The sequence below is a fragment of the Rhinatrema bivittatum genome, chromosome 1 (assembly GCF_901001135.1).
Source record: "Rhinatrema bivittatum chromosome 1, aRhiBiv1.1, whole genome shotgun sequence".
Taxonomy (NCBI): Eukaryota; Metazoa; Chordata; class Amphibia; order Gymnophiona; family Rhinatrematidae; genus Rhinatrema; species Rhinatrema bivittatum.
Genome location: NC_042615.1, coordinates 262,245,993 through 262,264,609, shown reverse-complemented (window position 1 = coordinate 262,264,609; position 18,617 = coordinate 262,245,993). Strand labels below are relative to the sequence as shown.

The 18,617-nt window shown below is 41.9% G+C and overlaps 1 protein-coding gene across 2 annotated transcripts in view; it reads right to left on the bottom strand.

Annotated features, from left to right (window-relative positions):
• Positions 1-15,053, bottom strand: part of SIGLEC1 (sialic acid binding Ig like lectin 1) — a 147,272-nt gene extending 132,219 nt beyond the window's left edge. For both annotated transcript variants that reach the window (XM_029594240.1, XM_029594246.1), the window contains exons 1-2: positions 14,973-15,053; positions 1,815-1,874 (exon numbers count right to left, since the gene is read on the bottom strand). In XM_029594240.1, coding sequence (XP_029450100.1) covers positions 1,815-1,860 — 46 coding nt within the window. In that variant the 5' untranslated portion in view covers positions 1,861-1,874; positions 14,973-15,053. The remainder of the gene's footprint in view (positions 1-1,814; positions 1,875-14,972) is intronic.
• Between the last annotated feature and the right edge of the window lie 3,564 nt (positions 15,054-18,617).

Genomic DNA, 18,617 nt, shown 5'->3' with positions numbered 1-18,617 from the left:
AGAATTAAAAAAAATCCAAATTTCAGAAGATTTTATTTTTAGTTTATAAATGAAAAAAGGGGTGTTTGGTAGCTTATTTTAAATTTGGTTTGCAAAGAAATGGACATTCCTAGTAGTTGATCCAGCAGTCCCTCGTTTCTCCACCTTTAACAGCACCTCCCCTTTGCATGCCTTTTTTTGAATAGCTTGCACCCTGCCTCTGGTCTGCCTCTGATCCTTGTGAGAGAGGCCCATAGATTACACCTACCGAGATCTCTTGGCTTCCTTCAAGGCAATTCACAGCAACTCAGCTGTAGAGATGTGAATCGGAACTGATATCGGATCCAATTCTGGTTCCGATTCACATCTCTACTCAGCTGCTCCTTGCTCATCTGCTGTCTCTGTGATTTTAATGTTGTTCCTAACTTATAAAGTTACTCCTCCTTTTTTTTTACCTGTCTTATCCCTTCTGAAAAGAACAGATTCTTGCAGTATATATTTACACCTGAGTCCGAATTATCACTGAAACATAATTCAGTTATTTCTTCTCCATCAGTAATCTCTCCCTCTGCGATAGCTTCTTGGTCAATGATTTTGTTAGATGGACTATGAGCAAGTTCATATACGACTTTCCAAGTTGCTCTTCTACCTCTTTTTCTCTTGTTTCCTTTCTGTTCTATGTTAGGAAACAAACCAATCCTTCTGCTGCTGCTTGATCAGTGCCCTTGCTCCCCCCTGCTCGTGCTCTTCCAATTTCCATCTGGTATTTTAAATGCTTTACAAAGTATTACTTCTTTAGGATATCCACCTGCGAATGTAGAACTCTCCTCCCCATTTCCAAGACTTCATTTTGGTTCCTGTGGGTTTTTGTTACCATCCCTCAATGAGCTTAGAATAAAGCTCTCCTCTCTAGGGTGTGAGTCTGTGGGCAAAATTACTCTTTCCATGACTTTTCTCAGCAGACTTTCATCACTTAATATCAGACCATGATCCAAGAAATCCAAATCCTGTCATTTGACACCATCCATGCAGCCAAGCTACTTGCTAGAGGCTTAATCGTTCACAACAACAATAATAATAATAATAATAATAATAATAGTATTGGTGCTCTTATATAATGCCTCTTTGCCAAGCCCCTTCCCAAGAGTTTGCAGTTAGTTATACTAGTAATAAAAGGCAATCTTCATACCTGTCTGGAAAGAAGGAAAGACTGAGACAGCCATGCTGGCACTCGAGAACCCCAGGCCTAGATAGTTATCACAGGCAGGCAACTTGTACAACAGACTTTGCATTTTTTGCTTGCCTTTCGCTTCACGCACATGAGCATAAAACCATTTTTTCCAGTATATTCTATCCCACATTGTCGTATATTCTGTTGCATATTTTTGCATATGGTGGCCATATAGCTCCATATCAAAGGGAACAGGCTAGCCCTGTACTGTTTTTGCCCATTTCATAGCTGAAGTTTTGGTGTCCCGATTGATTTCTCTAAGAAAAACAGCACCACATCTGCCTGAGTGCAATAGGATAAAAGCCAGGACTGACTCAGCTTCTCTCCTGGATGTGGCCCTAGATGGGTTGCCTAGTTATAACTCATTTATAATGTGCTCCATGTGCAATAGGACTCATCGATGTGCATATCGGTGAAGACAATGTGATTTGCCTGATGTACAGTTATTTGCTTTCATTTCTGCATTTTATTTGTTGTTGCTTTGTTATATTTCCATCAGTTAGAAAACAATCAGGTATACAGAGATCCCTAAGTTAAATAGAATATGTTCAGTATTTCTAGATATATGTAGCTGAAGCATCCTCACTATAAACATTTACCATACCTTGGCCAAACAGTGCTGCCAGGAGACAAAGGCGTAATGCTTTCATTGTTCTGCGTTTCCCTACAATCAGATTGAAGCCAGAAAGAGAGATCATTAATAAAATGGTTTAGGATCCTAGAACATTTGCTTTCTAAACTAGCAAAATAAATTCTCACATGCAAATGACTGTACAATTAGGAAGTAATCTAGACAGACTAGATGGGTCCTATAGTCCATATCTGTTGACATATTCTGTGCATTTGTCCCTATATTAACAAAACTCACAAAAGAATATTATGATAGTATAATAGCCCAAGATTTTTGAAGTATTGATGCTGAGATCCAAATGACTACCAGAAAGAGATGACTTCCTTCTCAGCAGGGCTCCATTTAGGCTGGGCATTCCTTCCAATTTTTTAAAATTTTGTTGCCGCCCACATCTGTGTTGATCAAGCACTTTTTGGCCATCATGTGCAAATTAGAGCTCACTACAGAACTGTGTCTTATTATCATCCTCTTTGGTGGGGAAACGCTGGCCTTTAGCAAGTCCACAGGAGGTATGAGTCCTTTTTCTTGCCGCACTCCCAGTTGTAGCCAGCAGGAGGATCTCGACCTGTAGACAGATGCCCGTTCTCTTGCTTGGTAGCCCGCTGTGAGGAGCATTAGGCTGCTCGGATGACTGTGCAAATTCAGCCCAGGGCAGCATTTTTGGACTGATTGCTTGGGAAAATGTGTTAAGTTCTTTGAAAGTGAGTGGAAAGAAGTCTTCGAGCATGTGCTTGTGGTGTTCCCTTTTCTGGCCATCTGTTTCCTGCCCACTGCTCTTCCTAAATGAACTGCATGATCTACTTTCATTTACTCAGTCCTGACACTGGGCAAGGACAGTTTCATTTCCAGTCTTTCCATCCTGAGGTCATTGCTGGGTGAAGAGTGAAACAAACTGATGGGGAAAAAAATTACCTGGTGAGGCAGGAATTAATATGGGCTTCCATGTTTAAAGGTGAATCACTTGTATGCCCTTTTGTTAAACCAGTTCATGGTAAAATCTGGCACACCTCGAAATGCACATCAAATTTGGCTCAATGTATGGTCCATGTGGAAATGCTGATTTTTGTTTTGCTATTTTTAGCTTTATTCTGAAAAATGTGTATTTGCAAAATCATGTGCTGTGGGGAAAAGTGGCTCATTTTAAAGCTGTAACAAACATTTTTATACTATTTTGAGACAAACTTAAAAAGGTTTTGAAGTCAGGTGACTGGAAATCTAAAGGGAATCGGCACATGGTTACACAGCCTTTCCCTGTTAGGTTGCCAGTTCAGACCAGTAGTCATTATCATCTGAGAGCCTAGAGTGGCCTACAGTATGGGAAATCAGCTGGTGGCCTTAGTTCAGGTGATCAAGTAATAAACAAGAATAAACAGCTTTGTAATTGAACACCAACTGGCGCCACTGTTGGCAGCCTCAGCAGGTCAGGTAACAATTGCACAGGCAGGGAGACTGAGGTGTCCTCTTGCTCTTATGGGTGATACCTCCACAGCAGGGCTGAGGTAGACTGGCAGGGCAGTATTAGGAAGCTTGCATGGCTTCAGCTGTTCTGTGGGTAATGGAAGACTTAGGCACCTTGCGCTGTTAATTTGATACCTTTCCTGAGTATTAGATTCAATGGAAAAATAAAATAAAATAAAAGCTTTTAGAAAATCTCAGTGTGGCTGAGAAGAAAGATGTATTCATTTATTATTTAAAACTATTTATGTTTCACCTATAATGATACAATCAAGTTAGGAGAATTACAATAAAACAAAAGCAAATCATAATATATATAATTAAAAGTACATTATAAAACAATCATCAATCATACACTATAATGGAAATGCCTCACAAAACAGAACACTTTTCAGCTGCGTTCTAAATTCCTTGAGATCTTGTATTTACCTTATTTTCTCAGGAAGTAAGTCCCAAAGAAATGGACCAATACTAGATAAAGCCCACTTACGAGTAGGCTGCAAATGTAACACTTTGAGATTGGGGACCTCAAGAAAACAAGAGCTAGAAGAGCGCAAAGCTCTAGTGGGTGTATAATGATGGAACAATTTAGACAGATAGCTGTGGGCATTCATATACAAGGCTTTAAGTACTAAAGTAAGAACCTTAACCTTAGATGTGTTTCACATTATGCAAATGCTGGAAAAAGAATATAAAATATTTAATAAGAAACACAAACAGCAGAGCCAGCCTGGTGCCTCAGAGGCAGTGCTGAGCACCGCCATGAAGGAAGGACCTGGGCTTGATTCCTGGGTTAGGTTTTCAGCTCCCTGGGTCAGCCAGGGCTGAAGATGCCTAGGGATGTGAATCGTTTTTTGACGATTTAAAATATCGTCCGATATATTTTAAATCGTCAAAAATCGTTAGGGCCACGATACAATACCAATTCCCCCGATTTATCGTTAAAAAATTGTAAATCGGGGGAAGGGGGAGGGCAGGAAAACCGGCACACTAAAACCCCCTAAAACCCACCCCTGACCCTTTAAATTAAATCCCCCACCCTCCCGAACCCCCCCCAAATGCTTTAAATTACCTGGGGATCCAGCGGTGGTCCAGAACGGCGGCGGTCCGGAACGGCCCCCTCAATTGAATCCTTTTGTCTTCAGCCGGCGCCATTTTGCAAAATGGCCACCGCTAAATGGCGGCGGCCATAGACAAAAACAATTCAACGCAGGAGGTCGTTCCGGACCCCCGCTGGACTTTTGGCAAGTCTTGTGGGGGTCAGGAGGCCCCCCCAAGCTGGCCAAAAGTTTCTGGGAGTCCAGCGGGGTTCAGGAAGCGATTTCTTGCCACGAATCATTTTCAGTACGGAAAATGGCGCCGGCAGGAGATCGACTGCAGGAGGTCATTCAGCGGCGGTCCGGAACCCCCGCTGAACGACCTCCTGCAGTCGATCTCCTGCCGGCGCCATTTTCCGTACGGAAAATGGCGCCGGCTATACGCGTATGGCCAGCGCCATTTTCCGTACGGAAAACGATTCACGGCAAGAAATCGCTTCCTGAACCCCGCTGGACTCCCAGAAACTTTTGGCCAGCTTGGGGGGGCCTCCTGACCCCCACAAGACTTGCCAAAAGTCCAGCGGGGGTCCAGAACGACCTCCTGTGTCGAATCGTTTTTGTCTATGGCCACCGCCATTTTGCGGTGGCCATTTTGCAAAATGGCGCCGGCTGAAGACAAAAGGATTCAATTGAGGGGGCCATTCCGGACCGCTGCCGTTCTGGACCACCGCTGGATCCCCAGGTAATTTAAAGCATTTGGGGGGGGTTCAGGAGGGTGGGGGATTTAATTTAAAGGGTCGGGGGTGGGTTTTAGGGGGTTGGCTCACGATTTTAACGATTTTTCACGATATTTTTAAAACCCAAACGGCAACAATACGATTCCCTCCCCCTCCCAGCCGAAATCGATCGTTAAGACGATCGAGGACACGATTCACATCTCTACCTAGGAGTCAGTTTCCAGAGGAGGGATGGGAGGAGAGAGGAAAAATTAACCATCATTAAGCAATGACGACACCTAGTGGCCAGATTCAGGCTCTATGATTGCAGGGTTCCAGAAGGAGCCCTGATGCTTGTCTCCCACCAGAAGATTGTCAATGTGGGCGGGAAGGGGTAGGAAGGTCAGGCTTGGGGGTAGGGAAGTTCCAGGCCGCTTCTAAATTGGAACGGCTTGAGAGGGAACTGGGGAAGGCCACTGGTGTCTGCGTGCGCAAGTTGCACTAATGTGCACACCCTTGCGCGAGCCGACCCCTGATTTTATAACATGTACGCACATGTTATAAAATCAGGCGTTCTTGTGTGCGCGCCGGGTAGTGTGTGCACATGGACGCGTGCTAGTTTTGAAAATCTACCCATAGATTTTTACGCATCTAAAAGATACGCATGTATGCGAATACAATAAGTAGAAAAGGTATGCGTTTTCTTGCATTGGAAGTATTCATGTATACTGAAACATTCACATCGACTTTCAGAGCAGAAATACGTGGTATTTTATAAACTGCACAATTCCTGTCACCCAGTTTATAAAAGACTAGCCTTAATATCAGCACTTCCACTTATACACCTAAATGCTGTATTGAGGATAGGTCCAAAAAGGAAAATTTGAATATCTTTTTTTTTCAAATATCCAAACAGAACGTTGCTACATTTAGTGAGCCTAAAGCTTATTCCCCTGTCTGCATTTTCCTACAAGACAATAATATGATAGAGGTGTTTAAAATCATGAGAGGTCTAGAACGGGTAGATGTGAATCGGTTATTTACTCTTTCGGATAGTAGAAAGACTAGGGGGCACTCCATGAAGTTAGCATGGGGCACATTTAAAACTAATCGGAGAAAGTTCTTTTTTACTCAACGCACAATTAAACTCTGGAATTTGTTGCCAGAGGATGTGGTTAGTGCAGTTAGTATAGCTGTGTTTAAAAAAGGATTGGATAAGTTCTTGGAGGAGAAGTCCATTACCTGCTATTAAGTTCACTTAGAGAATAGCCACTGCCATTAGCAATGGTAACATGGAATAGACTTAGTTTTTGGGTACTTGCCAGGTTCTTATGGCCTGGGTTGGCCACTGTTGGAAACAGGATGCTGGGCTTGATGCACCCTTGGTCTGGCCCAGTATGGCATTTTCTTATGTTCTTATAAGTAGTGGCTATTCCCTAAGTCAACATAATAACAGTTTATAGACTTCTCCTTCAGGAACTTGTCCAAACTTTTTAAAGCTCAGCTACACTAACTGCCTTAACCACATCCTATGGCAAGGAATTCCAGATCTTAATTGTCTATTGACTGAAAAAGAATTTTCTCTGATCTATTTCAAATATGCTACTTCCTAACTTCATGGAATGCCCTTTAGTACTTGTATTAACTGAAAGAGTAAATAAGCGAAACACAGTTACCCATTCTAGTTCTCTTATGATTTTAAAGACCTCTACCCTATCCCCCCTCAGCCGTCTCTTCTCCATGCTGAACAGCTCCAACCTCTTTAGTCTTTCCTTAGGGGAGCCGTTCCATCCCCTTTATCATTTTGGTCGCCCTTCTCTGTACCTTTTCCAGTACAACTATATCTTTTTTGAGATATAGCGGCCAGAATTCCACACAGTACTCAAGGTGCAGTTTCACCATGGAGCGATATAAAGGCATTATAACATTCTCTGTTTTCTTCACCATTCTGATTTCTAACATTCTGGTTGCTTTTTTGACTGCTGTCATACACTGAGCCAAAGATTTCAAAATACTGTCCACTAAATCGCCTAGATCTTTTTCCTGGGAGGTAACTCCTAATATGGTACGTAACATTGTGTAACTACAGCATGGGTTATTTTTCCCTATGTGCAACAGCTGGCACTTCTCCACATTAAATTTCACTTGCCATTTGGATTCCCAGTCTTCCAGTCTTGCAAGTTCCTCCTGCAATTTATTACAATCCGCTTGTGATTTAACAACTTTGCATAATTTTGTGTCATCTGCAGATTTGATCACCTCACTTGTCATCCCCTTTTCCAGATCATTTATAAATATATTGAAAAGCACTGGTCCCAGTACAGTTCCCTGAGGCATTCCACTGTTTAACTTCTCATCCATGAAGAAAATGATAATTTAGTTCTACTCTCTGTTTCCTGTCTTTTAACTAGTTTGCAGTCCACAAAAGGACATCGCCTTCTATCCCATGACTTTTTAGTTTTCTTAGAGGTCTCTCATGGGAGACTTTGCCAAATGCCTTCTGAACATCCAAATACACTAAGGGGCAGATTTTCAAAGGGGTACGCGCATAAGATACGTGTGTACCCCCTGAAAACCTGCCCCAAGCTCCCCCTGCGTGCGCCGAGCCTATGTTGCATAGGCTGCCGGCACGCACAAGGGTGCATGACCCAAAGGTTGTACAATGGTATGCTGCATATGGTCACCGAGGTGTGAGTGTATCAGGAGAACTTTCAAATTCCGACCCCTACAAAATGAAAAGCGAATAGGGACATTGAATGTACCAAAAGAATATAATATTGGCCAAAAATGACGGATTTAATGCCTGCTTAAAGGCTCTATGGAGTATTTGTCGAGGGATGTATCTGTTTCGTTAATTGATGGTAATTTTCACTCCTCCATATTTCGTAAGGACACTGACCGGATTACCTTATTAAGGTTTGATAGCCATCATCCCATTGCCCCAAAGACTAATATTCCAGCTGGGCAGCTTCTAAGATTAAGATGGCTTTGCTCTTCCTGATCAGACTTTATACATGAAGCTAAGCAGATGACACTGAGGCTTTAGGCAAGGGGGTACCCTCGATGCATACTCCATAGACTCTTTAAGGGCCATTATATGCACATCATGCTTATTTGTTTCTGCCACAGAGCCGAACATAGGAAGAATATATTAACTGCATTTTGCCCTGTTCAACTCATATACAGAATGTGACCTCCATTATCCGTCATTTTTGGCCAATATTATCTTTTTTTGGTACATTCAATGTCCCTATTCACTTTTCATTTTGTAGGGGTCGGAATTTGAAAGATCTCCTGATTCACACACACCTCGGTGACCATATGCAGCGTACCATTGTACAACCTTTGGGTCATGCCCCCTGTGGGCATTGCTCAGTTTGCCCTCTCTCGCTCTCTATATCTATTTTTGAACATCCTGTTTCTCATGTTAAATACAAATTGAAATTCACATCAACATGTCAGACTCAAGGAGTAATTTATGTCATTTTATGTCCCTGTTCGAAACTGTATGTAGGGAAAACCTTCTATCCAATTAGGACTCGGATAATAGAACACCGTTCAAATGTCAGAAATAACCGGGAGACGGCCCCCCTGGTATCTCACTGGAGCATGTTAGGTCATTCTGAAAGTGACATAAGGTTCTTTATTATTGACATTGTGTCCCCACCACCCAAGGGAGGCAATTTTTCTGAGATTCTGATCCGCTGTGAGCAGAAGTGGATTTTTAGACTGAATAGTTTGGCCCCTTATGGACTTAATTATGAAACTGAGTGGTGTTTTTTTCTTATAGGTTTTCTTATAAGGTTTCTTATAAGCTCCTTTTTCTTCACAAATTCCCTGTTTTGGCCCACTAAACTATTTTCAACACATATTTTCATTTTGACATCCTGACATTTCAATATGTAATATCCTTCCTAAAGCTGAAATTAGAAATGTTCACTATGATTTAATGTGAATAATTCTAGAACGTGTTTTTTCTATTTTTTGGTCATTTGTGTTTCTGTCAAATTTTCTATTCATTATGTTAACTTCATAAGTATTAAATGCCCTGTCATCATATTATTATTTTTCTGTAGATTCTAGCCTTGTTTTTTCATTGGCTTATGGTAGTTTGCTGTTTTGTGATTGGTTGAATTTTTGGTGCCAATTTCGGCCCCTTTAAACACCGACCCCGACCGACTCCGTTCGCTCTCCTTGCAAACCCAAACGTAAGCACAGCGTGCATAAGGTATGTGTACTACCTTTATTTAATGTATGATTTTTAAAACGTTGATGAATTTTTCCCCATATGGATCTAATTCCAAGTTTTAGTGGTGTTCATTTATGAATTCTCTATTAATTTTCTAGATGATTTTTCATTGTAAAAGCACAATTTTTCCCTGCTAGTAATCTTTGTTTATTTAGACGCCATGATGCGTTTTGCACATAGGATTTTTCATCTTAAACTCCCTTCACAAGATGTAGGTTTAGTGATCACATATGAAATCGAGTTCAGTTTATATAAATTCAAACAAATTCCGTTTCTCTGCTTTACTCTTCTTCACATTTTCTTGGTATATAATTGATAATTTCTCTATATAGCATCTCAAAGTGAGTTTGGCGGTTCTGCCATGCTTTTGTTATATTGTAGTGGGTCAAATGCATGTCTCTCTTCAGTAATCTGTATTTTTACTTTAACACTTCTGTCCTTACCCTTTATTAGATGTTGGATATTTGTGGTATCACTGGCTACTGAATGATAGTTGAATACACTGCGATTTGCCAACTCTGGCGCTAAGTTCTTTAAACGAGGAGTTTTTGCTGACACTGCCCGCTCTCTTTTTGCAAATTAACAATGAAAGTAAGCACAGCATTAAAAATGTATTGTGTGCTGTTTTTGATGTAAAAATGTCTTTATATACTTATTGATATTGGATCCTTTTCCTGTTAGGAGTTCCCTCATTTTGTTAATTTTCTTTTATGTTATAGCATATGAACCCCGCTTAAAGTCCCTCCCGATGTAGCCGCGTTTGGCAAAACTTGGGTTCGTGTCGGGGGACCCTATCTAAATTGTGCCTGTCTCCTCTTTACTTATAAGGACATAGACTACTTTTGCTATTATTGGACCCTCTCTGTTGGGATGCTCTAACTCTCCTGTTTCATTAGTATCTTTCAAAAATACTTCCCTCTGCCGGCTTTCCCCCTTGTTCTGGTTTTAAAGCTGCTCTATCTCCTTTTTAAAGGTTAGCGGCAGCAACCTGGTTCCACCCTGGGTAAGGTAGAGCTCATCCTTTCGTAAAAAGCCTCCCCCTTCCCCTTCCCCAAAAGGTTGTCCAGTTCATTAGAAAACTGAATCCCTCTTCCTTGCACCATCATCTCATCCACGCATTGAGGCTCCGGAGCTCTGCCTGCTCTGGGGTCCTGCGCATGGAACAGGGAGCATTTCAGAGACTATGAGGATTATGTGTGTGCAAGAGATATGTGTGAATGTGTGGGGGGTATATATGGGGGGGTTCTTTTGGTAGATGTGAGTGTGCAATGGATGTGTCAGGTGGAGGTGTAGGGGTGTGGGTGGGGTAAAAGTGAGGGATGTGTGGTGAGTATGGATTTGGGGGGTGTGGCGGTGTGTGAGTGCACGTGTGTGTTTGTGTGAGGGGGGAGAAAGGGCAGTCTTTGATTTGATTTATATTCCCCCTTTCAGCCACTTTTCAGATTACATTCAGGTACTGTAGGCAGTATGGGAGACGAGGTGTTTATGTATACTTTGGAAGTGGCTTCTTGTGCCATCCTTTGCCAGTTGCTTCAGTTATTTTTCCTATCTCAGTTTCTTTCTGTCTGTGTTGCATTGTAGCAAAGTGTTGGAAATGGTGGTGGGGGTGGGGGGTGGGGCAGCATTTAGAATGGAGCGCCGGTCAGCATTCTAAGAGGTCAAACAGCTTCTGACCCTGGTTTCCCATGGAAAGCAATGGGGATTTTCTTTGGAGGCTCATGTTTCTGGTTTTCGAGCTCACCTGAGATGATTCACACATTCTTCCTGCATGCCAGATTTGGTGAATTTCCTTCACTTTTTTTGGAGAGTTACTGTGCCTACAGACAAAGATCCTTTTTACATAATTCATTCCAACATCCATTTGTTGGAAAATGTAAAAAGGATTGGAGCCAGCATGGTTTTATCAACTGGAAAATTGTTTCAAATGGATCTGAACAATTTCTTTGATTTGTCGGACTGAGAATTAGACCCAAGGGATGTGCTGGATATGGTTTACTTGGATTTCAGCAAAGCTTTTGATAGTGTCCCACATAAGACTCATAAACGAAACCCCACTTTCATCATGGGTCACCTTCCCAACCCTGGGGAGCACTGGTCTGGCTCTTCCAGGGTGGGGGAAACACTCAGTATCTCCAGGTACTGTGAGTTGGGAAAAGGGAGCAGGATACCCTGCAAGGCCCAAACTGGGCTGTGGACACTTCCCCGAAAAAACAATGTCCAGACCATAATTGTGCCTCAAAATAAAGACAGTTTACATCCAAAAATAACCAGTTCAACAAAACAAACCACATATTGAAATCACAGTCTAATAAAATAGCAAAAATTAGGGGAAAAAACCACAGGTCAAATTCAAAAGCCACAGTCCACACGCTTCCAACCACTTATTCCTTCCCGGTTACTCTTCTTTTGTCTTTTCTCAGGTCCTCTGCGGTCCCAGACAAAAAAATAAAGTATCTTTCCCAACTTCTCCTCCCAAACTCTTTTCACCAGTTCCTCATCCCTAAAGGCACTTTATCAATTTCTCTTCTCACAGTCCAGTTATTCACATTGCAGATGGGATGGCTGCAAAGGTAACTCACCCCCTTCCCTACTCGGATGCAGTTCCCCAGCCCTGCACTGGAACTTTACACAGGCACTTCTCTCCCTTGGGTCCTCCAGACTCCACTGCAGCTCCTCTTGTTTACTCCAGAAATCATCTTCTCGCTGTCCCCCAGTTTTGGCCTTCTCAAACTCCTTCTACTCCTGATTCTTTCAACTCCTAGAGGGCTTATTGAAGCACTCCAGCTTCTCCTTCTTCTCCTTTAGCACCTGTGGCACCAGAGAGGGGAGCACCTATTCCCTCTCCAGTTGCTCAGGCCCCTCCAAAGACACCCTCCTCAGAGACCCTTTCCTCAGTGACCATCCCTGTTTCTTCGTGGAATACCCTGTTTTATACTCCCAATTGTATACACCCTTTAGGGGAAGGACCACACATCATTCAAAAATCACCCACTCCCCTTTGTACTCCAGATGAATGTTCAGAAGCTAGAAAGTTCCCATTGTGATCCATAGAAGCTAAAATTCTATAAATCCTGATATCTCTGCACCCTCTAGAGGCCAGTAGGTCTACATAACTAAATGAAGCAGCCTTGAATTGGATTAGAAACTGAGTGATAGATGGCAGAAGGCAGTTTTCAATGGAAGTAACTTTGAAGAAAGAAAGCTAATTAGTAGAGTGTCTCAGGGATTGGTCCTGGTGCCTGCTCTGTTCAAGGAAATATCTATTATACCTGACTGAATCTTGACTTGCGCTGCCAATGGTAAAGACATGAGCTAAATCCAAAATAAATTAATAAAATTAAATTAAAATCCAATAGCTTAGTGAGCAATATTGCGAAGGAGTTAGGAGGAAAGGTTTTCCTTTTCACAAATGACACTAATTCCTTGTTGCCCCACTCCCTCTCCCCTGTGTATCTCTGTCTCCCTTTCCTCTATCATGGACCTCGGATCCCCTTTCTCCATCTTGCTGGATAGCCAATCCCTTTCCCCCTCACTGCTGACCTCCAATCTCTTAGTAGGTCCCTAGTCTCTTCCCTCTGCTTGGACCTCTGATCCCTTCCCTCTCACATTGCACTTCGTAGCTCTGTCAGTAGCAGCAGCAAGCAGTGTACATGGGGCGGAGTCAGAATGCAGTCAAAGGCCCCACCTCCCACATGGAAGCCTAAAGGGGGCGGGGACACCATGATGCTGATGACCATGTGCTGGCTTATTCCCTACAGTACTGATGCCACTGTCACCAGAGCCATAAGGTCCTGGGCAGAAAGAGGGGACAAGGGATGAAAGGTGCTGGAGGTCCACAAGGTCTGAGGAGGAAGAGATAGCGAAGGGATCAGAGGTTTGTCAGGGAAGGGGGCTGAGAAGGAAAAGGGGAAAGAGATTGGAAGTTCAGTGGGGAGCAGGGGAAGGGAGGAATCAGAGAAGCTGGAAGTTCATTTCTATGTCATGCTGGAAGAATGCACTTTTCCAACCTGTTTTTTTCTTTTAATTTCATGAACAAATACAGTTGGAGCAAGAAAGAGACAAAATAGCATTCAGCAGTCTCAGTACCTCTTTTCAATCTGCCGCTCTTTTTATACAGCCTCCAAACATTTTCTCTTTTGTCGCTCTGTTATTTAGATCTAGCCATGTACACAAATCATGAACTATAAATGTATTCCATTGTCATGTTCACAGAATAATGGTAAATAATATGCAAATTAAATTGAGAGGATTGCAACCCCTCCCCTTGAGCTCCATGTATGAATCTAGTTCATGTAAATTAAATATTTGTCGGAAGCCAACACAAAAAACAACAAAGGGACTACCTTACACCGTGGAAGATTTTATTAGAGATGCCCGACTCGAACTGAGTTTCGCCAACAAGGATGCATCAGGGGCTCTATGTTGTAAACATACTCTCACCACAGTAAGAGTCAATATACCAATCTGTAAATTGATTGTTGCAATAAAACTTTCAAACAGCGTTCTGTCAAAAAACAAATATCACTGCAACTGCCTTGTTGGCGAAACTCAGTTCGAGTCGGGCATCTCTAATAAAATCTTCCACGGTGTAAGGTAGTCCCTTTGTTGTTTTTTGAATTAAATATTTGTGGCATTCCCACTAAGCTTGGATTTGGCTTCTTAGCAAGTATGAAGATGGTATGTGATACTGCAGCCACGATAGGATTTCACTTACTGCAATTTTTTTTCAATTTGAGTCATGTCCTGCTGAATTATGGGCAGTAGACAAGTGTGTGTCAGCAGGGAGGGTACTTTTCAGAGATACATCTGGGGGTAAAGTAGCGCTATACCTGCAGAAACGGTTCTGTAGAAAATTGTGCTACCGAATATGTGCTTGAAATTATGCACACATACACACTGCACATTGGGAGAGGCATTCCAGGGGGTGGAGTCAGGGCAGGGTTGGGACATGTGTGTAGGCTTTTTTTATTTTCAAATTTACATATGCAAATTCTCTCTGCAAGGCTTTGCGCACCAAATAGCAGCTGGACTGGTGCGTGCATAATTTTTCCTGGGTAATCTTGAAAGTGAAATTATGCACCTGCTTTTCCTTTGAAGATTAGTTCTCTTTGTGCCAATTAACCAGTTAACTACAAAATTAAGATCAAGTTGAAAGATATAAGGATGGGACAAAATGAAGACAAGAAAGTCCAAGAAAGCTTGCAATATCAGGTTTCCTGTACAATGCTAAGATAAATTGTCATTTACCCAAGGGCTTCACTGACTGCAACTTCTGTTAAGGGAAAAAGCAGTACAAATTACAAAAAGCATTGGAGGAATGGTACCAGACCTGAACATTTTTAACCATTTGGAGTAAGCATACCTGAAGATTTTCCCTGAGGTTTATGCAGAGTATAGGCTCATTTTGCCTGGCCCTGCATGTCTGATCTAAAGAGCGCTGCGGGAGGAATCCATAGCTAAACAGATCCTACAAATGTATTATTAATTTCCAAGCCTTTATAGGATAGATAACAAGTCACTATATCGGGCTGCCTTGCATAACCGACACAATACAAAGATATTTCTTGCTTTTAAAGTCTCCTTCCCTACAAGATTCCTTCAAGTAAAACCACATTTACAATCCAGCAAAGTCAAGCACCGCATTTGAGAGTTTGATTAAAATGTTGCGGATTACCTTTGGGGAAGGGTTTGTACTCCTTTTTACCTCTAAGAGCAGCTCCCGAGTAACAGTGGGGAGGTCGGTCAAAAGAGAGTGTCTGACATCTCTGCGACGCTTAGGGGAAATATATCTGATGAGCACATCTAAAACCATCACATCCACTGCTTCCTCTTTTCTTTTCTTAACCCTCTTTTTTTTTTCTTTAGGGAAATGATTATGTCAGCTGCCATTCGCTTTCTCTTTTATGCAAGCTCATTTGGGTACATTTTAAGAGTAAGGAGCAAAAAACAAAAACTTGGCAGAAAAATGTGGAAGTGTGGGGATCTGAATGGCAGATTTTTGTTAGTTGTTCCTCTCTGATCATACAATACCTTGATTATTTTCACTCTTGGGAAACTCTGCAATTGCATAGCTCCAAAAATCGGTCATTAATGAGCCAGCAGGTTGGGGGAGTGGGGAATTTGAAAAGAGGGCAAACACTTCTTTGCTTACAATTTCTATTCAGCAGTTAGTTGGTTTTTTTGGGTTTTTTTTGTCTGTCCAGGTTCTGTCCTCCTCCTTCTCCACCTTCATCTTTTGGCTTTCAGGTTCAATATGAACCTGCTTTCGCTTCACATTCTGCCATGCTGGAAGTGCAAGCCCAAAGTGAAGTGCCAGGGGCAATCTTTATTCTTGTGGCACCTTTTTATATTTTTATTTTTTGCCTTATGGAACAAAGCTGTGATTCTCAATCAAAGTCACGATACAAGTGGAAGACGGCTTTTTAAATGTGGATAATTTGCTTGCTTCCGGGGAGGGCTTTTTCCTGCTTCAGATCTCACCCAATCTGGCAAACTGTTGCATACAAAGCTGCTTTTGTGCTCCATTCAGAGTTAAGCTGTTGCTACACGACACTAGACTAACCCCATCAGTTGGCAGAGAAACCCTGTGGTGGGACCTACTGGAGCTTCACCTATACCAGCCCCCATTCCCCACAGGTTGAGTCCTTGGGTTCCAGGGGCCAACAGGACTTAGGTGGGTCCCCAGGCCAATCCAACAGAAGAGCCCAGGCAAGCATGGGTCAAGGCAGGCTTTAGACAGCAGAACAGGTAAAGACCAGAGGTCAGAGCAGGCAGCAGAAGGACAGAGGCCAAGCCAGGAAGTCATTCCAAGACAAACAGACCAAACAAGACATACAGGACAAGCAAGGAAGGGAACAGGTAGGAACTGGAACAAGAGCAGACAAACAAAGAACTGGACAACAGCATGGCAAGGACCACAGAAAACAGTGCATTCCAATCCTAGCACCACACACTAGACCACAAGACCACCAGAAGACTTGTTGCTGAGGCATTGGCTGGTTGCAAGAGACTTCCTGATATACTCCTGGAGGATGTGACATCTCAGCCAGTGCCATAGGAACTCCTGGCCAGAGGGCCTATAAAGGCAGCCCAGAGTTGGAGGAAATGTTATTCAGCTCTTTATGCTGTCAGAGGCTATGCTGGAGTTGCTTGGGATCAGAGGTGAGGGGAATAACAAATGGATGTTCAATTCATCAGCTGTTCTGAAATATTTATGTTTTTATTAGTATGGATTTACTATTGATTTATATTTCTTGATTTCTTGTTTGGTGTTTTTTGAGGATGGTAATGGTTTTGTTTTATACAAAAATTGTCTAATTCCAAAAGTGTATCAAGACAACTATTTCACCAAAAAATGCACTTGTGTTATAGATTTCTAATTTTTAAGGCACATGGCATTTCTTATCAAAACTTAAAGGACCATCATAACACTGAGCGGTTAGTTTGTATTATGTTTCTTCTGCTTTACCTGTCATATATAATCATTGGTCCAGTACTGATTTACATAAGAACATAAGAAATGCCATACTGGGTCAGACCAAGTATCCTGTTTCCAATAATGACCAATCCAAGTCACATGTACCTGGCAAATACCCAAACATTAGATAGATCACAAACTACTATTGCTTATTAATTACTGTAATAGCAGTTTATGGATTTAACCTCTAAAAACGTATCCAAACCTTTTTTTAAACATAGACTAACTGCTGAAACCACACCCCCTGGCAATGAATTCTAGAGTTTAACTGTGTGCTGAGTGATATTACACCAGGCCCTAAACACCAATACACCTCTTGTTAGGAAAACAGAACAAGCCATATAGATCCATACACAAACTACATACTAGCAGGATACATCACCTCAATCACAGATGCAGAACAGACAGACGCTCACCAAAAACAGAATAAAGTGACCATAAAGTATAAACAAACATGTAAATAAAAACTGAACTGGAAACCACAACAACCAGACTACATGCAATGCAACAATGGAAAAATAGAAATACCATTTCTCATAAAACATCAATCTATAAAATCAAAGAATAGAAAATAATCATAATAGTAGAACCATTCAAATAAAAACAATGATTAGAATATCCAGTAATTAAAATCTCATAAAAGTTATTAAAAATTTCCCAAATAGCAATAACATATATTAAATAGCACCCAAAAATTAGAATTAGCAAGAATAACAAAAATCCTTCCTTTCAATATCTGGGAACTTGAATTCTGGTTGCCCTGAGATTTCTGTGGATTAGTGCAGGGGAGGGGGGGGGGGAGAGCAAGAGATCATTCTCCTCTCTCTCGCTCACACATACATTCATTCATGCTCATATACACTTTGTAGATACTCTCACCCGTGCTTTCTCATACATACACATGCTATCACTCATCCTTTCACACATGCTCTTTTTCACAAATATAAACACAGAGATGCTCTCACACTTGCTCATGTACAGAGGTGCTCTTGCACTTGCTTTTTCACACACTCAGATGCTCACACTTGCTCTCAAAAACACAGATGTTCTTACACTTGCTCTCAAACAGATGTTCTCACACTTGCTCACACACACATGCTGTCACACTTGTTCTTTCACATACATATACAGCTCTCTCATACATATACATTCTCATCCACACACAGATGCTCTCGCTCATGCTCTTGCTTTCTCATACATGCAGATGCTCTCTCATACATATTTATTTATTTAGGCATTTTATATACAGTCATTCCAAAAGAATATATACATACACATGCTCTCACCCACACACATAGATGCTCATACATGCACATGCTCTCACACACACACACACACACATAAGAACATAAGAAATTGCCAAGCTGGGTCAGACCAAGGTTCCATCAAGCCCAGCATCCTGTTTCCAACAGAGGCCAAACCAGGCCACAAGAACCTGGCAAGAGTCCAAACACCAAGAAGATCCATGCTACTGATGCCAGTAATAGCAGAGGCCATTCCCGAAGTCAACTTTATTAATAGCAGTTAATGGACTTCTCCTCCAAGAACGTATCCAATCCTTTTTTAAACCCAGCTACACTAACTGCAACAAATTCCAGAGCTTAATTGTGCGGTGAGTGAAAAAGAATTTTCTCCAATTAGTCTTAAATGTGCTACATGCTAACTTCATGGCGTGCCCCCTAGTCCTCCTATTATCCGAAAGTGTAAATAACCGATTCAGACGCTCTTTCTCAAATACGCTCATATGCTTTCTCTCATTTACACATATACGCATGCTCTCATATGTACACTCTGTCCTGCTACCTTACTCACAGATGCTACTAATCATGCTCAGACTCTCCT